At 34.7% G+C, this 18,229-nt stretch overlaps 2 protein-coding genes across 2 annotated transcripts; both read left to right on the top strand.

Moving 5' to 3' along the window:
• Nucleotides 1–1,030: 1,030 nt before the first annotated feature.
• On the top strand, nt 1,031–6,171 carry sec13 (SEC13 homolog, nuclear pore and COPII coat complex component). The gene is made up of 9 exons (XM_015398659.1): nt 1,031–1,158; nt 1,354–1,398; nt 1,976–2,091; nt 2,299–2,450; nt 3,445–3,578; nt 3,686–3,819; nt 4,448–4,568; nt 5,266–5,412; nt 5,543–6,171. The coding sequence occupies exons 1-9, from the start codon at nt 1,156–1,158 to the stop codon at nt 5,651–5,653; spliced, it is 963 nt and encodes a 320-aa protein (XP_015254145.1). The 5' UTR covers nt 1,031–1,155; the 3' UTR covers nt 5,654–6,171.
• Nucleotides 6,172–6,317: 146 nt separating this feature from the next.
• On the top strand, nt 6,318–15,593 carry LOC107100241 (deoxyribonuclease-1-like). Its single transcript, XM_015398658.1, has 10 exons — nt 6,318–7,217; nt 8,888–8,974; nt 9,108–9,202; nt 9,433–9,510; nt 10,314–10,426; nt 11,266–11,378; nt 12,513–12,667; nt 13,993–14,089; nt 14,214–14,337; nt 14,810–15,593. The coding sequence occupies exons 2-10, from the start codon at nt 8,894–8,896 to the stop codon at nt 14,917–14,919; spliced, it is 966 nt and encodes a 321-aa protein (XP_015254144.1). The 5' UTR covers nt 6,318–7,217; nt 8,888–8,893; the 3' UTR covers nt 14,920–15,593.
• Nucleotides 15,594–18,229: the final 2,636 nt, after the last annotated feature.

The following is an 18,229-nucleotide window of genomic DNA, read 5'->3' on the forward strand; positions in this document are numbered from 1 at the left end:
CAATAATTATAGCAACTAACAAAAACAATACATTTAAATGCACAAAATTACTTAACTTGTTTCATAAAAGAAACATAAAGGATGCATAATATAATATAAAAGGATGTTAAACTGGATTATTCTATACCATTTAATACTTCAAAACTGATGGATAATGATCTAGAGTTATTGTCAACACAGAAATCAATTAACAGAATTAGATCTTATGTCCTGTTCTTCAAATTGTTGAGATTTGTGATGAACATTGATTATTCTCCTTGATGCAAATGGTATAGACTGACACTGAATGACCTTTCCATTATAGTTAATGTATCCTACAATGATTTTCAGAAGGAATTCAGAAGTAACGTCTTCAAACTTGGAAACAAAGTAGAGTGGTTTTTTTTTTTTTTACTTTATTTTATTGACCATGACCTGGAGGACTGAGAATCTTCACCAGAATCAAAAGTGATACTTTTCTATTTGCCATAATCTGTAGAACACCCAACTTTTTGACACAGTACCCTAACATTTGGGGCCTCCACCCCTCTTTCTTCCCATCTACAACCTAACAAAGCATCAGTTATGATAATATTTTTTTAGCCTTTTTTCTCGCTCTCTTCTAAAAAAAAAATCATGTTTATTAATGATATTCTTTGAAAACGTGCAAAGCATTGTTTATCTATTAAAAACTAATAGCTTTAGCAGTTAAACTCACCTTCATAGTAGTGATTTAATGTAGAATGTGCTTGCTAATTAAGAATTTACCTTATTGTATTGTTTTGACTATACTTTAGCAAAAACTGGATGAAATATAAAACAATCGACACATGATTATGAAATAAAAGTATATGATGAGCATTCAGGAATATGTAAAAACAAAGCACTGCATTTGTTTAAAATGGTTCTTTACACTACTAACACTTTGCTCCATGAATGTTCAGTATTATGAAAAATTTAAAAATACGTTTTACTTTTGCCAACAACAGTTTTGCTTTAATCTGGAATGCCTTGTCCTGTTTGGGGAACCATTTGTGGTCATTCTTTGTTCCTACCGGTAGGTAAAGAGGTCGGACTCGGTGGAAGCGGTACTTGTTGCCACGTCGGACTGTTTGGTCAACTGGCTAATTTAAAAGAGACTTGCTGAAAGATTTTTATAGGGATAAAACCACAGTCATGGTGAGTGTAATTTCTTTTAAACTCTAATGCTGGCCAGGTTGCTTCAGGTCAACTGTGATGTCTTTCATTCACCGTTAGCTGCTGACGTGCTCGCATAGAATTAGCAATTCGTTAGCATAGTGGCTAATGGCAGCCGACTAATCTGTCTGTGATTGGTACATAATTTGAATTTTTTGCACTGTTTTTGACTTTAAGGTATCCGTTATTAACACAGTGGACACCTCGCACGAGGACATGATCGTAAGTATTTCGGTTCTATTTTACTTTTTATCTTATTCGCTGTTGTTCTGAACTGTTAGCCTTTAGTGGCTTATCATTAAAACCTTTTTTTTATTTTACCATATTTATATGTCTGTCAGCCTTGATAAAATTACTCTGAAGTGTTTAAGATTGGCTAATCACTTATTAAAACTTTCATTTGCAAAATTTGGAAGTTTTTTTAGGTCCGTAGTTTGTAGAATGTATTTCTTTTTTGCTGTGCCTCTCTATGTTTCTTATAGAGAAACATGTTTTATCTTAATTATGGCTTTCAATTAAGTTTCAGCAAATAGCATGTTAATAATTTAAATATCATTGTATAATAACTTAATAATTATTTGATAACTAAATCAAATATTTTGATTGATTATTTCAGTAATAGATTTATGTAACCTCTATGCAAACAGAATTGTCTTTGAAAGTCCCAGATCCTGAGCTTTAGCTCCATGTAACAAACATATTACTTCAGTTCATATTTTGAGGTTATTTCTTCAGATTCTTCCACTGATGTCAGAAAAATTCTGTAAAAGTTTAACATTACTGTTTCTGTTTGTTGCAGCATGATGCCCAGATGGATTATTATGGGACTCGTCTCGCCACATGCTCCTCTGATCGCACCGTCAAGATCTTTGATGTCAGGAATGGAGGACAAATCCTGGTGGCAGATCTCAGAGGGTAAGAAACATAACCAAATGCACTTAAACCATAATTAAATATTGTCATGTTCCCAATTAAAATTCTTAGTTATTCATAGGTTTTAATTTTACTTTGCAATGCCCAAAATGTTGCCCTTTTTAATGATGAAATTTTCCATTCTGTTCACGTAAGTAGCTTTGTAAAACGAATGAACTCTTGTTCCATAATGCATGTTCTACTTTTTAGACATGAAGGCCCCGTGTGGCAGGTGGCGTGGGCTCACCCGATGTTTGGCAACATTCTGGCTTCTTGTTCTTACGACCGAAAAGTCATCATCTGGAAGGAGGAGAATGGAGCCTGGGATAAGATGTATGAGTACAATGGACACGAATCATCAGGTTGGTAGTGAACTGTGAAGAAGACTTAATTATCTGCACCCTTCTGCTTAGCTTGGTAGTGACCATTTTTTTCCTTGAATGAGTAACACATTCAACGACACAATGGTTTTGTTAGTTGCTACATTTAGTGGTAAATCTGTGGTCCCTGTATATGGATGCTGGAAGAGTTTACATGATTTGTTTTTGGAGCACTCATCACTCATTTTATTGGTCAGATGACTGTGAAACAAAAATAGTCATCTAATTTATGTGGATGTTTCAAGGTTGTAATTACTGCCAAAGGTGTATTAAATCAGTATTAAGCATTAGCTGACGTTACTTGATTATGTGATGTTTTTTTTTTATTTTGTTTTGTTTTTTTACCTTTCCCTGTTTGTAGCACAATTTCCCAAAATCTCAAATTAAGCCTTGGGTGTAGAACTCTGAGAAAAGAGTCATTGTTTTTTAATAAGTGGAGAAAGTTTGATTTATTTCATCAGTAGATTGTGCGCATATTCAACAGCAGACTTAAATTATCTGGTGATGAATTGGTTGTGAGAGAATATTTTCCAGTCCAAAGTAGGATTAGGCCGGCATGAAATTCTGATGGTATGATAACCTTATCATAAATATCACAGAACTATGATTACATCGCTACTACTAAAATGTCTGAATTAAAAAAAAAAAAAAAAAAAGAAGAAATTATTGCTTAATTGAGGGCTGATCGTCAGCAGAGTCTCCATAGTCATATATCACTTTAATTATCAGTGGAAGCTGTTTTTAGATCACAAGTGTCATGTCCAAATTTTTCTCCATGGCAGCGTCTCACTTCCCTTCTAGTGTTCCTTCATGATTGTGAATTTTAGCCCCTAAACAAATCATTATGTGCAGAAAAAAGCAACCGAATTTAAAACAATTTCTGATCTCATTCTGATCCTGATAAAACGGCTACCCAGCCCGTGCCAATTCAAAAGAAGTTGACCATGTTCTTCTTTCTGCTTCCATGTGTCCACAGTGAACTCAGTTTGCTGGGGTCCATATGAGTTTGGGTTAATCCTGGCCTGTGGCAGCTCCGACGGGGCGATTTCTCTTCTGACATTTACTGGAGATCAGCAGTGGGATGTCAAGAAGATCAGCAATGCACACACTGTACGTTGCAAAGGCACATAAATCCCCCTGTTCTTATTGCTTTTACCTCTAGCTTTAGAGATTGAGGGCTGTATTAATTGTGAAACTCTTGTTCATTTTTACTATAGATTGGCTGTAATGCAGTGAGTTGGGCACCTGCTGTAATCCCAGGCAGTCTTATTGATCAACCATCGGGACAGAAGCCAAACTATGTCAAACGTTTTGTCTCCGGAGGCTGCGACAACCTGGTTAAACTCTGGAAGTAAGTCTGCATGGTCCAAATTGGCTGCATTTGATATTTAATGTGGGTTGTGCTTTGAGCAGCCTTTGAAAACGTTTTGTTTTTTTATGTTGATGTATATTTTTATTTTATTTACATATTTAAACAAAGGCTGGTATCATCTGCAAGACAAAAGATCAAAACAAAACAAAACAAAAAATGAAAGAACTGAAATCCTCTTTTAGATACATTATCCTAAATAAACCGTCTAATGTTTGGGTTACTGCTTTCCCCAATGACCCCCGAAGTACTTTTCCAACAGCCTTGAAAGAAGGATTATAGAAAAAAAAATGTATAATGCTGGAGGATAATGAAGATGACTATAAACCTTTGAGCAGGAAAGTGTATCAAACATTTGTACTATTACCAAATGTTATTTGCAGTTATTAAAATTCATTTACCATGATGTGGTAGTGAATGTCCCACCAGTAGCCTTTAAAGTTCCTTTTAAGTTGGTCTCTTATTACCGTACTTATTATTGTAATAGTAATGAGAGAAACTGTTTATTTGTAGAGTTACCTTGGACCCTCTATAAAAAAATTGACTCTTTATTTGATACCATCTTAAATGGTCAGTATATTATATTTTGAATGTTGCTTCCTCCCTGCAGAGAGGAGGATGGTCAGTGGAAGGAGGACCAGAAGCTGGAGGCGCACAGTGATTGGGTGAGAGATGTTGGCTGGGCTCCTTCCATCGGCCTTCCCACCAGCACCATTGCCAGCTGCTCCCAGGTACATTTTAAAAGAAAACCATTTTTTAAATATATTTTAATATGAGACTCTGTTTCAACGATGTGGTCTTTCTGATTGTTTATTTGGGAAAACAAAAGACTAAAGAAAAAAGTTGCTCTTTCACTTTGGGCTCAATTTTTACCACTAGGTGGAGCCAGAGATTAGATTTCTCAACTGGATTATTCAATATATCAACATTATTAACATATTATAAACTGTGCTTTTTTATGGTGTACATTTTGAATTAGTTCTCTACCATTTTATCATGTAGCTGAAAACAATGATGTTAAAATACATTTCCAAGGGATTTTTTTCTATGATTGACTTCAGAATTAGAGCAGGGTGTGATTCTTTTAAATATAATTAAAGTTAAGGTATTAGCCCTGCGAGTTTTGATTAGTAGATAACAGACTGGTGACAGTCTGCAACAGCTCCTTATATCACAGAATATGGTTTAACACCAGATATTTTTCACCTGGAAAAAAAGGACAAACCAACACTTTGATATAGGAGGTCATTGCTAAAGTTGTTTTCTTTTGTTTATTTAGGATCATGGTGAATTAAACAGAATTATATTTAAATTCTGGCCTAAAATTATCTAATTGTCATAGATATAGCCTACTTTAGGTAGGATATTAATATGCTTTGTAAGGATTAATCCTATTCTATTATTCCTAATTCTTTTTTCTACCTTCAGGACGGCCGTGTGTTTATTTGGACATGTGACGACCCTGCTGGTAACACCTGGACGGCCAAACTGCTCCACAAGTTCAATGATGTGGTTTGGCACGTCAGCTGGTCCATCACTGGAAATATCCTGGCAGTTTCTGGTGGAGACAACAAGGTAAAATCCAAAACGTTTATTCGTCTAGAAGCTATGATGAGCATCTCTGTGCAAATATAAATACGTTTTAAAAAGTATTTGAGGTGCTGATGTTGAATTAAACGGTTTTTATTTCCTTCTGTGTCTGTAGGTGACGCTGTGGAAGGAGTCCATGGACGGCCAGTGGGCTTGTATTAGTGATGTCAGCAAAGGCCAGGGCGCCGTATCTACCATCACAGACAGTCAGCAGAATGAGCAGTGACAATCAAACCTTTCAGTGATGAGCCCAGCTTGAAGAGATATGGATTTAGAAACCAATGGACTTTCAAAGCGACAACAAACGGTTGTCCAGAGTGATGGAGCTTGTTTTTCAGCCATGATTTAGAGTTGTCTTTTTCATCCCAATCACTCCAAGCTCAGTATTTAGTTTCCCTTCCTTCTGACTGCCAGTACAAATGAAACTCCTGCTGCCCCTCTCCATGCGGCTGTTTTTAAGCATTCCATTTTCATCAGTGATAAACCATTTACCCACAGAGGAACAGCCTCCTTTAAGGCATCTGTCCATCCAGCACCACAATTCAGTTTAACAGATTCTTTTAGCTGAATAATCCAACGATGCATCTCTGGCTGTGAACAGATTCCTCAGTATATTTTATTTTAAAACCTGCCTTAATCAGTTTCGACAGAAGTTAATATCTGAACTGGGTGCTTGATTACAAATGCAACTTCATTGAAAGCATTTTGGATGAAAACGTGAGTTTTTTCATATTTGATGTTAATAAATAACTTAATGCTAAAAGCCTCTTGTCTCTGTATTAATGTAATTATTTCTGGACCTAAGCATCGAATCCACTGGGTCTGAAGTAGGTCTGCAGTGTTTGTTCCTGCCATTTTCCTTAGTCCCAGACAGGAAGTGAAACGTGCCAGTGGAAGCCCTTCCCTGGAAATAAGATAAATAGATGTGGTCGAGTTGTTGCTGCAGCTTCTTTTTTTAGGTACGTTTCTCCTATTAGTTTAATGGTTTTTACTGTTTACTGTCTGCTTAAAAGATAAGTTGCCTTTTTTAATTAAAACCTATTTTCCCAGAGTATCTAGCTTCCACAGCAACAGTACATGTTAAAATGAAAATAAACAACCAGAAGTGATACTGATGATTAACCTTTATTGAGCTTTCTATCTCACTATGTACTCACATTTAAGCAGAAAATGGACTTTGCTCTGATGGATTTAAGATTTCATAGATGACGCAAAAGAAGTGCTTGAGGTCAGTCTTATGTCCTGTTGGATTTGCAGCTGCTGTACTTCCTCTTCTTTAATCTGCCGTCTCATTTCTCCTTTACAGAACCGCACTGAATGAGAAAATTTTTTTTAGCAAGGAAGTTGTAACTATTTGAAGAACCTCTCATGAGAAATTTTTCCTGTTCTCATGGGAAAATCAGACTAATAGTGTCAAAGAGGGACACGGTCTTTGGAGAAGAGAAGATAGTTCCTTTTTGGAAACTTTACAAACTGCACCTGTGGGATGAAACCAGGCCTCTGAAAACAACATGAGGATTTCTAGTATCAAACTTTTATCCCTTTGGTCTGTGATGCAGAAAAGCAGTTTCGCTTTAGACGCCCCTATAGAGTCAGGAACTGGCCTTTAAAGTGCTGATACACACTGCTGGGCGTGCTGAAGTTCACATGTATGTTAGTGTGGTTAGTAGCAACAGAGCCACTTCCTGCAGGTTTGACGGCTGCTCTCTTTCTGCAAACTAAAGCTTTGGTTTCTCTAAAGGCACATACACTGCAGACTGCTTCTGAATTAGCTTATTTCATCTAAAAAGGTAAGAACTCTACTAGTAATTTCAATCCGTTTTTCCAGTATTGGATCGTAGCAGCAGGAATCTGTATTTCATCCTAATTTTAAAATCTGTAAAAAAAAAAAAATGAAGCCATTTCTTTCATTGATTTTGGGTAGATTTTAGACAGCTCTTCCTCTATTTTTTCAGTCAGTTGTCCTTTTTCTTCCAAACTTTAAAGACAGATGTTTTCATGCAAAGCATTTCTGGCAGTTTAACTGTTTTTCTTATCTTCAGTTTTAGCAAACAGAGGAGTTATCAGTGAGTCACGGTTGGCAGTATATCAGTCACATGACCTAATGCTTTGACTTGATTAAATTGAAAACATTGTAAAAACTGCATTTGCCTATATGTTAAAAAATATTTAATATTCTTACATTTAAAAAAAAAAAAATAAATCTTGGGTCACTTTTCACCTCTTCCCTTAGCCATAGTTTGTCTTGATCAATATAGTCTAAAGATTCTCTGACACCCATTCAAAGATCCCTTTGACTGCTTTTTCAGTCTAGAACAGTGCTGGGAAGATGAACAGACCATCAGTCTTGTGTCTGTGTTTGTGTGTGTGTATACCGTATATATATATATATATATATATATATATATATATATATATATATATATATATATATATATATATATACAATATCAGTGTTGAGCTCAGCGTTGAGATCAATGATGACATTCCTGGATTCTTGTCCCTCTTTTCAATGTGATTTCCTGACCCTTATGTCCTTCTGAGAGGTTTTTAGGCCTCCCTTTTGTTTCAATAATTGTTCTTTTGTTTTTTTTTTAAGCCCATACATAAAGAAGCGTTATTCCTCTGTTTATACAAATAAATTTGCCTTGCCTAGTTGGGCAGTCCCATTTTAAATTTAAATAGAGCATAGAAATATTGCTGAAATGTCTAATGGAGATGCTTATTTCACATTTCCCCACTTGGACAAGCGTGTCAGATGATGGATGGATGGATGGCATATGTTAATACCTGTTCACATTGCTTAAAGTATTTATCACTGTGTTTAGGGTTAACCCAAACCCTATATTTATGGTTTATGCTGTAAGGAAAATGTGCAACACCAGACTTTATAGAGCAGACAAGGAAACATCTGTTATTAAAGGAAGCTGGGCCTCTTGAACTCAGCAAACTGCCTCCATAGCTCAGAATTGATGCTTCTTGACAAGCTAAAAGTTCTCCATACAGTATTGAGAGTCCATTTTGTTCCATACATATTTTCAAGTAGACTGACATTTCTGTATCATAATCTTGTTTTTATACTTATCCATCCATCATCTTTTGCCAGTTAAGCATCAGGTTCATGGAGGGCTTTTTTTTTTGGACTGTGGGAGGAAGCAGGGGTACCTGGAGAGAACATCCACACTCCACGCAGAAAGACAGTAGACAGGGAATCAAACCCAGGACTTTCTTGTTGCAAGGAAACTGCACTACGGGGCAGCCCTGTGTTAGATTTCTTTCAATTCTAATTTTACAAGTTATTACCGCTAGAGAAAACAAGGATGGTTTAAGTTTAGCAAATGGAAAGAGACTTAATCATGGTAACTTTTCCTTTTTGACTGTTTTTTTTGACTGTGTGAAAAAAGCAGCTACAATTCAACCACATAGCTTCCTTCATATAAGTTTTTTTCCACCCAAACAGGCCAAAATGAAAGTAGCAGCATTCAATGTAAGGAACTTGGGACGTCAGAAAGTCACAGACAAAATGGTTTCCCAGTACCTCACTGAGGTAAAGGTTATTTATTTTTAACATGTTAGTGATTTACATTATAGATAGATAGATAGATAGATAGATAGATAGATAGATAGATAGATAGATAGATAGAATTGTATATTGTTTAACTTGGTTCTGTTTTTCTCAGATTATATCCAAATACAGCGTGATCGTGATATTGGAGGTGGTTGATAAAAGCGGCAAAGCCATGGAGAAGTTACTTAAAAAACTCAATAGTACCTCGTAAGTGTAAAGTACAACTACAGAAGAGTCATTTTCTGCCTCACATGTCTTTGTAGTTAGTATGTTAATAGAAGTGTCAGCATGGCTGCAGGCTTTTAGGTTAAAAAGAAGATTAGAGAGTTGCTAATATAACATTAAAGGAAGTATCATGGTTTTTAAAAAAGATAAATCAGAGACTTAAATGTTGTACCTTAAATGAATGTGTTTTTGTTTTGCATCTCTTCCATCAGCGATCATCCCTATGAAATGATCCGCAGCTCCTGTCTGGGAAGAAACACCTACAAGGAGCAGTTTGTGTGTTTCTACAGGTGGATAGATTTTTACTACAAACTGTGCATACATCATAAGTCATTCAAGTCTAAAATAAACAAATGTGTCACACGTATTTGTGTTAAACATTGAAAGACAATAAAACCTGTCATGGCAACTGAAGAACTTAGAAAGCGAATCTTCCAAGAACAAGAAAAAAAAACACCTTTTTTTATAAGTGAAGATAGTGTTTACATAATGAATGCACATCTTGACATATTTAATGCCAGTCATCTTATCACCGGATGGATCTGTACTCTAAAATATTAACCTTCAAGGGGAGTGGTTCGGGCATTGTGCTTGGCTTCCAGAGGTTCTGAGTTCCAGCCCCACTCCCACTGACCGCCACTCTGGCCCCCTTAGAAGGACCCTTAACCCCACACTGCTCCCCGGGCAGCGCACAGTGGCAGCCCACTGCTCCCCAAGGGGATGGGTTAAGGGGAGAGGTGAATTTTTCCTGGTGTGAGGTTATATAAAAATAGAAACTGAATTGCACTGCTCTAATCATTAACCCAACACTTTCCATCTAATATAGTTCAAATTATTTTTATTATTAAAATGGTAACAAGGCAACAACTAACCAAATAGTCTTCCAAGACTACTTTCCAGCTGATAGACCACGAACACCAACATTTGACAATACCAGGCTGAAAACATCACTTGTTCGGATAATCTTAATTTCGCTGCACATTCAGATAGTAGGCTCAAAATTTAAAGTAAACAACATGAAAGCATTGACCTATGCTGCCTTGTATCTTGTTCATAAAACATAAACTAACTTTATTTTATCACTGTGTTGCAGATCAGACGAGGTTAAGCTTACAGATCAATATCAGTATGAGGATAATCAGGTTGGCGATGAAGATGCTTTTGCCAGAGAGCCCTTCATCCTGCGCTTCCGCTGTCCTTCCACAGGTTGGTGCTGTTTGATCTTAAAATAACTTCAGTTCAGGCCAAACAAGCTCCAAATAATGAAATAGTAAGTTAATACAGTGATAAGGGGCATAAACATTTTATTCGAAGTCTGTTTTAACGAGAAATCAAACGACATAAAGAAGTTATCATTGGACACACAGGCATTAGAGTTTCACCAAAGAAGTTATTTGAAAGAAAAGTTGTATGTGTGAAAATGAAGGTGTGTTTATGATTTTAATCCTAAAATAAAGCCATTACTTATTATAGTTTCATTTAAGGTTTTAAAGTCTTTTTCATCCAGAATTTTTAGATGTTATATCAATATATAAGAAAAATCCCAGTTTAAATCTCTAGCATCATTAAAACAAGCTCCCAGCACTATTTCACTGCAGTCAAAATCCTGTGGCTTATCTGTCTGCAATATTTGCTTTATTCAAACATCTAAGTGATCTGCGGAAAATATTCTTCGAATTACTTCCTTAAAAGTCCTGTTTGTACAGTGATGGAGCACCACAGAGAGCAGTTACTTTCTACAGCTGTGCGACAGAAAAAGTTTAATCCCATTTTAGTCCCATTGTATAAAATTTATATTTATCTGTCAGTTCATTTTTTCATTCATCCAGCAGTCCGTCGCAGTTTTTGATGAGTAAATATTTTAAGGCCCATGTAGACATATATACTATAAACTAAAAGAAATTTTGATATTACATGTGCAGCCACCTCTTTTGCTGTATAATGCCTTTTAATTTGCTATAACTCTAAACAATTAGTTTCTGGTCACATCTATGGTATTTATTTATTTTGTAGTGTTTATTATTGGCTTTTATTTCCACTTTCAGTTGTAAAAGACCTGGTCCTGATACCTGTCCATACCAAGCCAGACGACTCACTGAAGGAACTCGATGAGCTGTATGACGTGGTGAAAGCAGTCAGAAGGAAGTGGAAAACAGACGTAAGCTGTTAGAATTTTTAAAAATGTATGACTTAAAATCTCTACGTAAAATTTAAGGTGTAAAATTTAAAGTTTTTTTTAACTTCAGAAGTTTCCTATTTAACTGATTCAATTTCTAAACCAGTGTTTCCCAACCTTTTTTGACTTGTGTACCCCTTTGGGCATTTTGCCTACCATGAATCCCCTTCTCAGTCACACGTATTGATAATTATCCAAAAGTTTTTAGTAAAAAATGTTTTACTTAATCTTTGAATTTGAGCATTTAATTCTCAGGAATTTTATGCTTTCCATCGGAAATTTAAAAAACTACATACATATGTTGCCTGGAATTTAGTAAAGAATTAAAAATAAATACAAAATCAAATCATATTATGAAACTGTGTTTATAAAACTGGAGCTCCTCTGAGTAACTCCCTTATAATCATATTTAAACTTGATGAATGACAAAAATTATAGCCAGACTGACTTTATTAGTTTAACTTTGTTTTAATTAAGACACCTTAACTGCTTTGATGAGCTCCAATAGATCACTGGGAAAAACATCTCATCCCAGGCTGTTCTTTACTTCCAGCCTGTTCCTCTGCTTGGTTTTTGATGTGTGTCACAGCTGCAGATGAACTCAAACAGATAATAAAAAACTTACTTTTTGATGGATAAAAGCTTGTTTAACTTTTCAATTGGGTCCTCAAAATTAAAAACCGATCCCAGCCTTATTTTTATTTCACTACCTCACAAATAAAGTATTTGAATGTACCCCTTGCAATGCACTCTTGGACCACAGGGGGTACGTGTACCCCCTGTTGGGAGTCACTTTCACTGTTCTATTTCAACCATGTTATTCAGAAAATGAACTCCTAGGGTTCACTGTCTTACTAAACATTTGTAAGCAATGAAAGGTGCTGAATGATGTGTTTCAGAGCTCATACTTACAGTATGGTTGAATAAAACTTTGATCTTTACCTTTTAACTCTAAAGTAGGTTTTAAATCTCCCAAACATAGCAGGACACTACCGCATTTTCAGGATTGAAGCAGTGGTTTATAATCCAGATTTACAGTTTTACTTAAGACCTCTGACAAAATTCGAACCTCCAAATACTTGTGTGGTTTTGACTCATACTTTATGTCTCTTTCAGAACATAATGATACTGGGAGACTTCAATGCAGATGGTCGATATCTCTCTAAGAAAAAGAAGGAATCAATCCGAATCTCCTCTGATCCTTTCTTTTGGTTGATAGATGATGATGTTGACACAACGACTAGTAATTATAATGACCACACCTATGACAGGTGAGACCCATGTGACGGCATGTTTTAAGTACATTTATCTTCTGCATTAAGGAAAATAATTATTTTATTTTAGTATTTATTTAAATAGATATAGAACAACCGATTGCTGCTTTTAACTGTAAGGAATTAATAACTCAGGACAAAATAATAATGTTTTGAAGTTAGATGAATAAATTATAAATGTTATATTACAATATACTATATCAATCCATCTCTCTGTCAGAGCTTTTTCAATTGCTGCTCCAGAATTGTGGAATGAGTTCCCTTCCTCATTAGACAATCCTCTTCACTGTCTACTTTTTAAAAGTCATCTTAAAACCTATTTTAATTCTTTGGCTTGAGACTCTCTCTGTTTTTGACTTTGTGGTTTCTTTTATTGTGTATTTGTTTTACTAAATTTATTTTATTACATCTATTTTGTTCCTTTAAACTTCTATGTTGTTTTCATACATTTTTAACTTTACTCTGTATCTACAGCACTTTGTCCCAGCTGTGGTTGTTTTAAAGAGCTTTATTAATAAAGTTTAGCTCACTTGTCATCCAAACATGCATTACTCTATGAACATGTTTATATTTCAGTACTTGAAATGTATTTATGTAGCCATCTCCTATAAAGAGTGAATTTCAATCAACTTCTTTATAAATTTTCTTCAGTTTGTAAAGGTTTAAAACATTTTTTTGTTTTTTTTTTTGTTTTTCTGAGCAGCCAAATCCAGCCAGTTTGCAGTGCTTTAATTGCTAATAATTACCTTAAATTCTATTTTTTCATTATTTTTTTAAACTGACCTCTGTGTTTGGGTTCATGTTCATTGGTCCTGTTTTAATTATTATAATACTGGTGCAAATTTAGCTCACATCATCACTCCTCCACCACTATGCTTAATAGTTACTGAGAAGTCTTGGAACTGACTGAATGTTGCTTTACCAGACTTATGATTTTTTCAGAAAAAAAGAAAAAATGGCATGCTTCTAATCAGTCATTTGTTTATTGCTTTGAATGGATTAAGTTAATAGGAAAACAGATTGTCCTTCAATGTTTTCTTGCTTGTTAGTTTAGCCAAGACAAGCAGCTTTGGAAATGCTGAAGGTGCTATTTGTAAAAGGATCCTAGTGAGCTCCAGATTAGCTAGCACCTTGTCTTTATGCCTTTAAGTCAGGTCTAGAAGAGTGTGAACTTTGGTTTTCTTTTCCAAGACTCAACCTGCATAGTCCACATCTCTTGCCCTGTTTAAAATTCTACTGAATAATATTACAAGTAAATCACTTTGCTGATTTCTTTGAAACCACATCAGTTAAATACATCATGATGAATCTTCTGTAAACAGGATTGTGGTGTATGGAGAAAAAATGCTAGATGCCATCCTTCCTGAATCCGCCAAATCCTTCAACTTCCAGGTGGAGTTTGGCCTGACTGATGAAGAGGTGATTATCATTAGCATCAAATAGTAAAAGCTGTTTAAGTTGTGCATTAGAAAAATTTAGTTAAAACAATTTCTGGGACAGAAAAAAATCGATCATTTATAATCTTAGTGTTTTACACTTTAAGGCTGAAAGCATCAGTGATCATTATCCTGTGGAGGTGGAGCTTGAGAGTGTCCAAACAAAGCAGAGGAAGAAGGCTTTGCCCCGAACAAGAAAAACATCCACTAAAGGAAAAACTCCACAGAAAGGTAACCTTCACCTTATAGATTGCCATGAACTATTTTGAAATTGCTTTTTTGTCAGAAATTGGTCAGAATTCATTGTATTACAATTTGATAAGTTTGTGTAGATTAGTGTTTCCATGATCAAAATTGTTGCATTAAGTATCATAAACTCACTCAATTCAATTCAAAGAATGTTATTAATCTCCAAGGGGGAAATTCAAATGCATGATAAAATACATTAATGAGATTAAATTAAACACAAATAGACAAATAGACCTCAAATAAAATTTTCTGCACTGATTTCCATATGTCTGCAAGCCAATTTTTCATATTCTTTATTTATAAAAATAAATAAATAAATAAATAATAGCCATGATGTAGTTTTGGTTTCGTTTTACTACATATACTGGTTTGTGTTGGGCAGTCTCCTAAAAGCACAATAAAGATATTAGAATTTCTGTTGAGAAAAAAACTCTGTTTTCATTTCAACCAACAGGAATTAAGAAGAGGACAAAGCCCTGTGGATCCAAGAGTAAAAGTTCAGCAGGAAAAAAGAGAAAAGGACGACCAGTGACATCCAACAGCCCAACAAAAAGGAGACGTTAAGCTATCTTCTCTAGTCATCCGCTGATGTGCTGTTTAAAAGTTTTGATGAAATTTCCTTGTCTGTTTAATAATCAGATAAACACAAAAAAGATTTTATAGCCTCAAAATAATTTTTTTTGATCATTTCAGTTAAATAAGCCTTTAAAGGGAACATTTGGTCCAGAAGTATGGGTCCTTTTAACACTCTGTAGTCCAATAACTTATTACCTCCAAACTTTATGTATTTTTGCTGGTTATTGCTTTGTGTTTATTGCTCACAGTTGTGTAATTTATATTTAAAGCATGTATTTGATTAAATATAAAATAACAAAACACTTCACTAAATGAATCGATAGACTGGTAAGTAAATCGAGCAGAATTATAGGTCAGGTTGTCTTGAAAGCATCCCTGAACTTTGAAAAATGGATTATCTATTCAAGATGCAAATTTTAAAACATAGAAACATAGAAATTAGCACCTTAAACTCAGTAATCAGGTACTGTTAAAACAGAAATTGGTAAAGCTTTTATTAAGAATGATTAACACATAAAAATATTTACATATACATTTGTCTTGACTCAATCATATTAATATGTTTCACAGGATGTCCGTATTTTCTATTACAAAATAAAATAAATAAATAAATAAAACAAGTTTTTTCTACTTTAAATTATTTTTGGACATTTCAGATTTTAAGTTGCTGGATTTTTTTTATCTATATGTTCTTAGAAAGCAGTTGTTTGATTTAGCATTTAGTTCTAAAGTAGGTTTGATTAAAGTTACAAATACAGTTATGGAAAACTATCCATAATATATGTGAAATACTCTTTGACTTTTCAAAAATGTGTGAAATTTGTATTTTTTTCAATATGAGATTAAACTTACTGAATTTGATTGTTGTATTTAGCAACAAAACTTTTATAGTTGTTCTATTTTTAAAAAATGTTGTTTTTCTCTATAGCTTTATAGTGCTCAAGACAGAAACATTACCACTGGTCCATCGATAAATAAACCGGTCAGTCATTGGATAATCTGACTATTCAATGGATTTTACCACTACACATATCTCTTATTCTTTGTTCAATGTTATTTTCTAGGAATTCTTTTTTTTTTTTTTTTTTTTTGTAGTTTAAAAAAAATAATGTTTTGTTATCAATTAAAAGAATAATGTTGAATAAAAAAGAAAAGGGAAAACATCTGAGAGGAAAGCACAAGCTGAGGCTGAAGAGCACAACATGTTCCCTTTGTTTGGATACCATTAGGCATACTTCAAAAGGTATATATGTTCCCACCTCATCACATAACTAGTTCAAGCCAGAAAACCCATAAACATCCCTTCACACAGTAACATCTGCCAAATTTCTCATGTATAAAGAAAAGCATACACATACAAAGAGACATATGGTATATTTATATACAATGTAACAAATTTACTGTAGAATTTACAGTAAATAACTGGTAAAAAGTTGCAAATAATGTGCTGTAAAATTCCTTGATAAACTAAATGCAGTATATTATTGGATACTGTTTGTAGGTTTTGGCTGTATATAAATAATGTATTACAATAACTTATTATTTTATATTAGGAACAACCATTTATTGTTATTATTATTATTATTATTATTATTTTATTCCATTCAAATTATAAGCATTACCTGTCAAGTCAATTTGCCAAGTGGTTTTATAATCCAATATTTTATTGTCGTCAAAGCTGTGCTTGCTGATAAGCCAAACTGTATAAACGCTACATCAGATCATCTTCTGCTATAAATAAAACAGTCAGTGCTGCAAAAACAATACCTTTTCATTAAGATTTAATGCAGTGAAATGTATTAAAGTTGAGGTGACCCCAACACATCTATATTCTAATCAACCCAAACAGGCATAGAGGGCATAGAGATGAGACAAACAGCACTAAACTATTGGAAACAATTATTGCACAGTAACTTATACTACTGTAATAGGCCAAGACCCGCCCGTGACACTGGACAATGTTTCTCTCCCCCATTCGGGATTTCTGCGTTACATTAACGCATAGTCTACTGTTTGTATATAGCTTCTGTGTATATATATATATATATATATATATATTCTATCTTATTTTGTTATTTTGTTTTGTTTTGTTTTTTTGTCTGCACCAACAACACCAAGTCAAATTCCTTGTAAGTGCAAACCTACTTGGCAATAAACTTGATTCTGATTCTGATGTAGTAACACAGTCAACCACATGTAACATTTGAAAACTAACCATATTTTTATCTTTCACTTTTGGTAATTACATACAGTGTCCTGTTGCCCAGGCTCAAATGCATTTAAAGTCCATTAATCTTCTGAGAAGTGCAGAAACATAAGGGGCTGACCCCGCGCTGTCCCTCTTGTGGTTTACCTTCCTGCTTCTTGGATCAATCCACTTGATTGTTTTGGTGCCAGAGGTTTGGTTGATCGCAACAAAGCATTTGAAGTCACATAATCAGAGAAAAGGACACTTAATGAAATACAATGTTTACAAGAGACAGTAGAACCCATTAAGTTGTGGAGAAAAGCTCATCAGTTTTCCAAGTAGGTAAAACATGAAACCAATAATTGCTTTGATTGCTGATGTGCAAAGCAAGGTAATTTATTAATATACAGTAGCCCATTTTTTAAACAGTTTTCTCAAAGGGTTTTACATAGCACCATAACAACACCCCCTGTGCTTTAGACCCTCACATTTGCTTAGGAAAACTCCCCAAAACAGTTTTCCATGGGAAAAGGAGAGGTATCTTTTACCCATGACAGGCAGGAGTGCAATAACTAATGTATTCACACAAAACAGATTGTAAGGCAGAATATGGATGTATATATATAAGGTGATCTGATTTGACTTGCAAAGCTAGTGAAAGTTCCGTTTGGAGAGGGAGCATAATGTTATCTTTTTGTTTTTTAACTAATTTTAAAATACATTAATATAGGATGTTTACAAGAGAGTTGAAAGAGTAAAGAGGGGTAAAATATGATAGTTTCCTGTCCAAAATGGGGAGACTAGACAATTAACCACAAACTGCAGTGTATCTAGAAGGGCTGTCTTGGGATTTTACCTCCAGCTCAGGTCTCTCTCTTACAGCAGCTGCTTGTATCTCTCGCTCCCATGCATCGTCTGCACGGGGCATGCTTCTCTGATCATTTACTGTGATCCTTCCATCTCCTGCTAATTGCCTCTGCAGTTAGCTTCTATAGTTAACCTCTCTCAGCCAAACACTGCATGAAAAGTGGGATTTTCGTCAATATACGGCACTGTAAATTGTCGTGGAACTTCAGGTTAGCGGCAGTTTACGGCAATTTGCAGGCTTCG

The sequence above is a fragment of the Cyprinodon variegatus genome, unplaced genomic scaffold (genome assembly GCF_000732505.1).
Source record: "Cyprinodon variegatus isolate N-32 unplaced genomic scaffold, C_variegatus-1.0 Scaffold947, whole genome shotgun sequence".
Classification (NCBI taxonomy): Eukaryota; Metazoa; Chordata; class Actinopteri; order Cyprinodontiformes; family Cyprinodontidae; genus Cyprinodon; species Cyprinodon variegatus.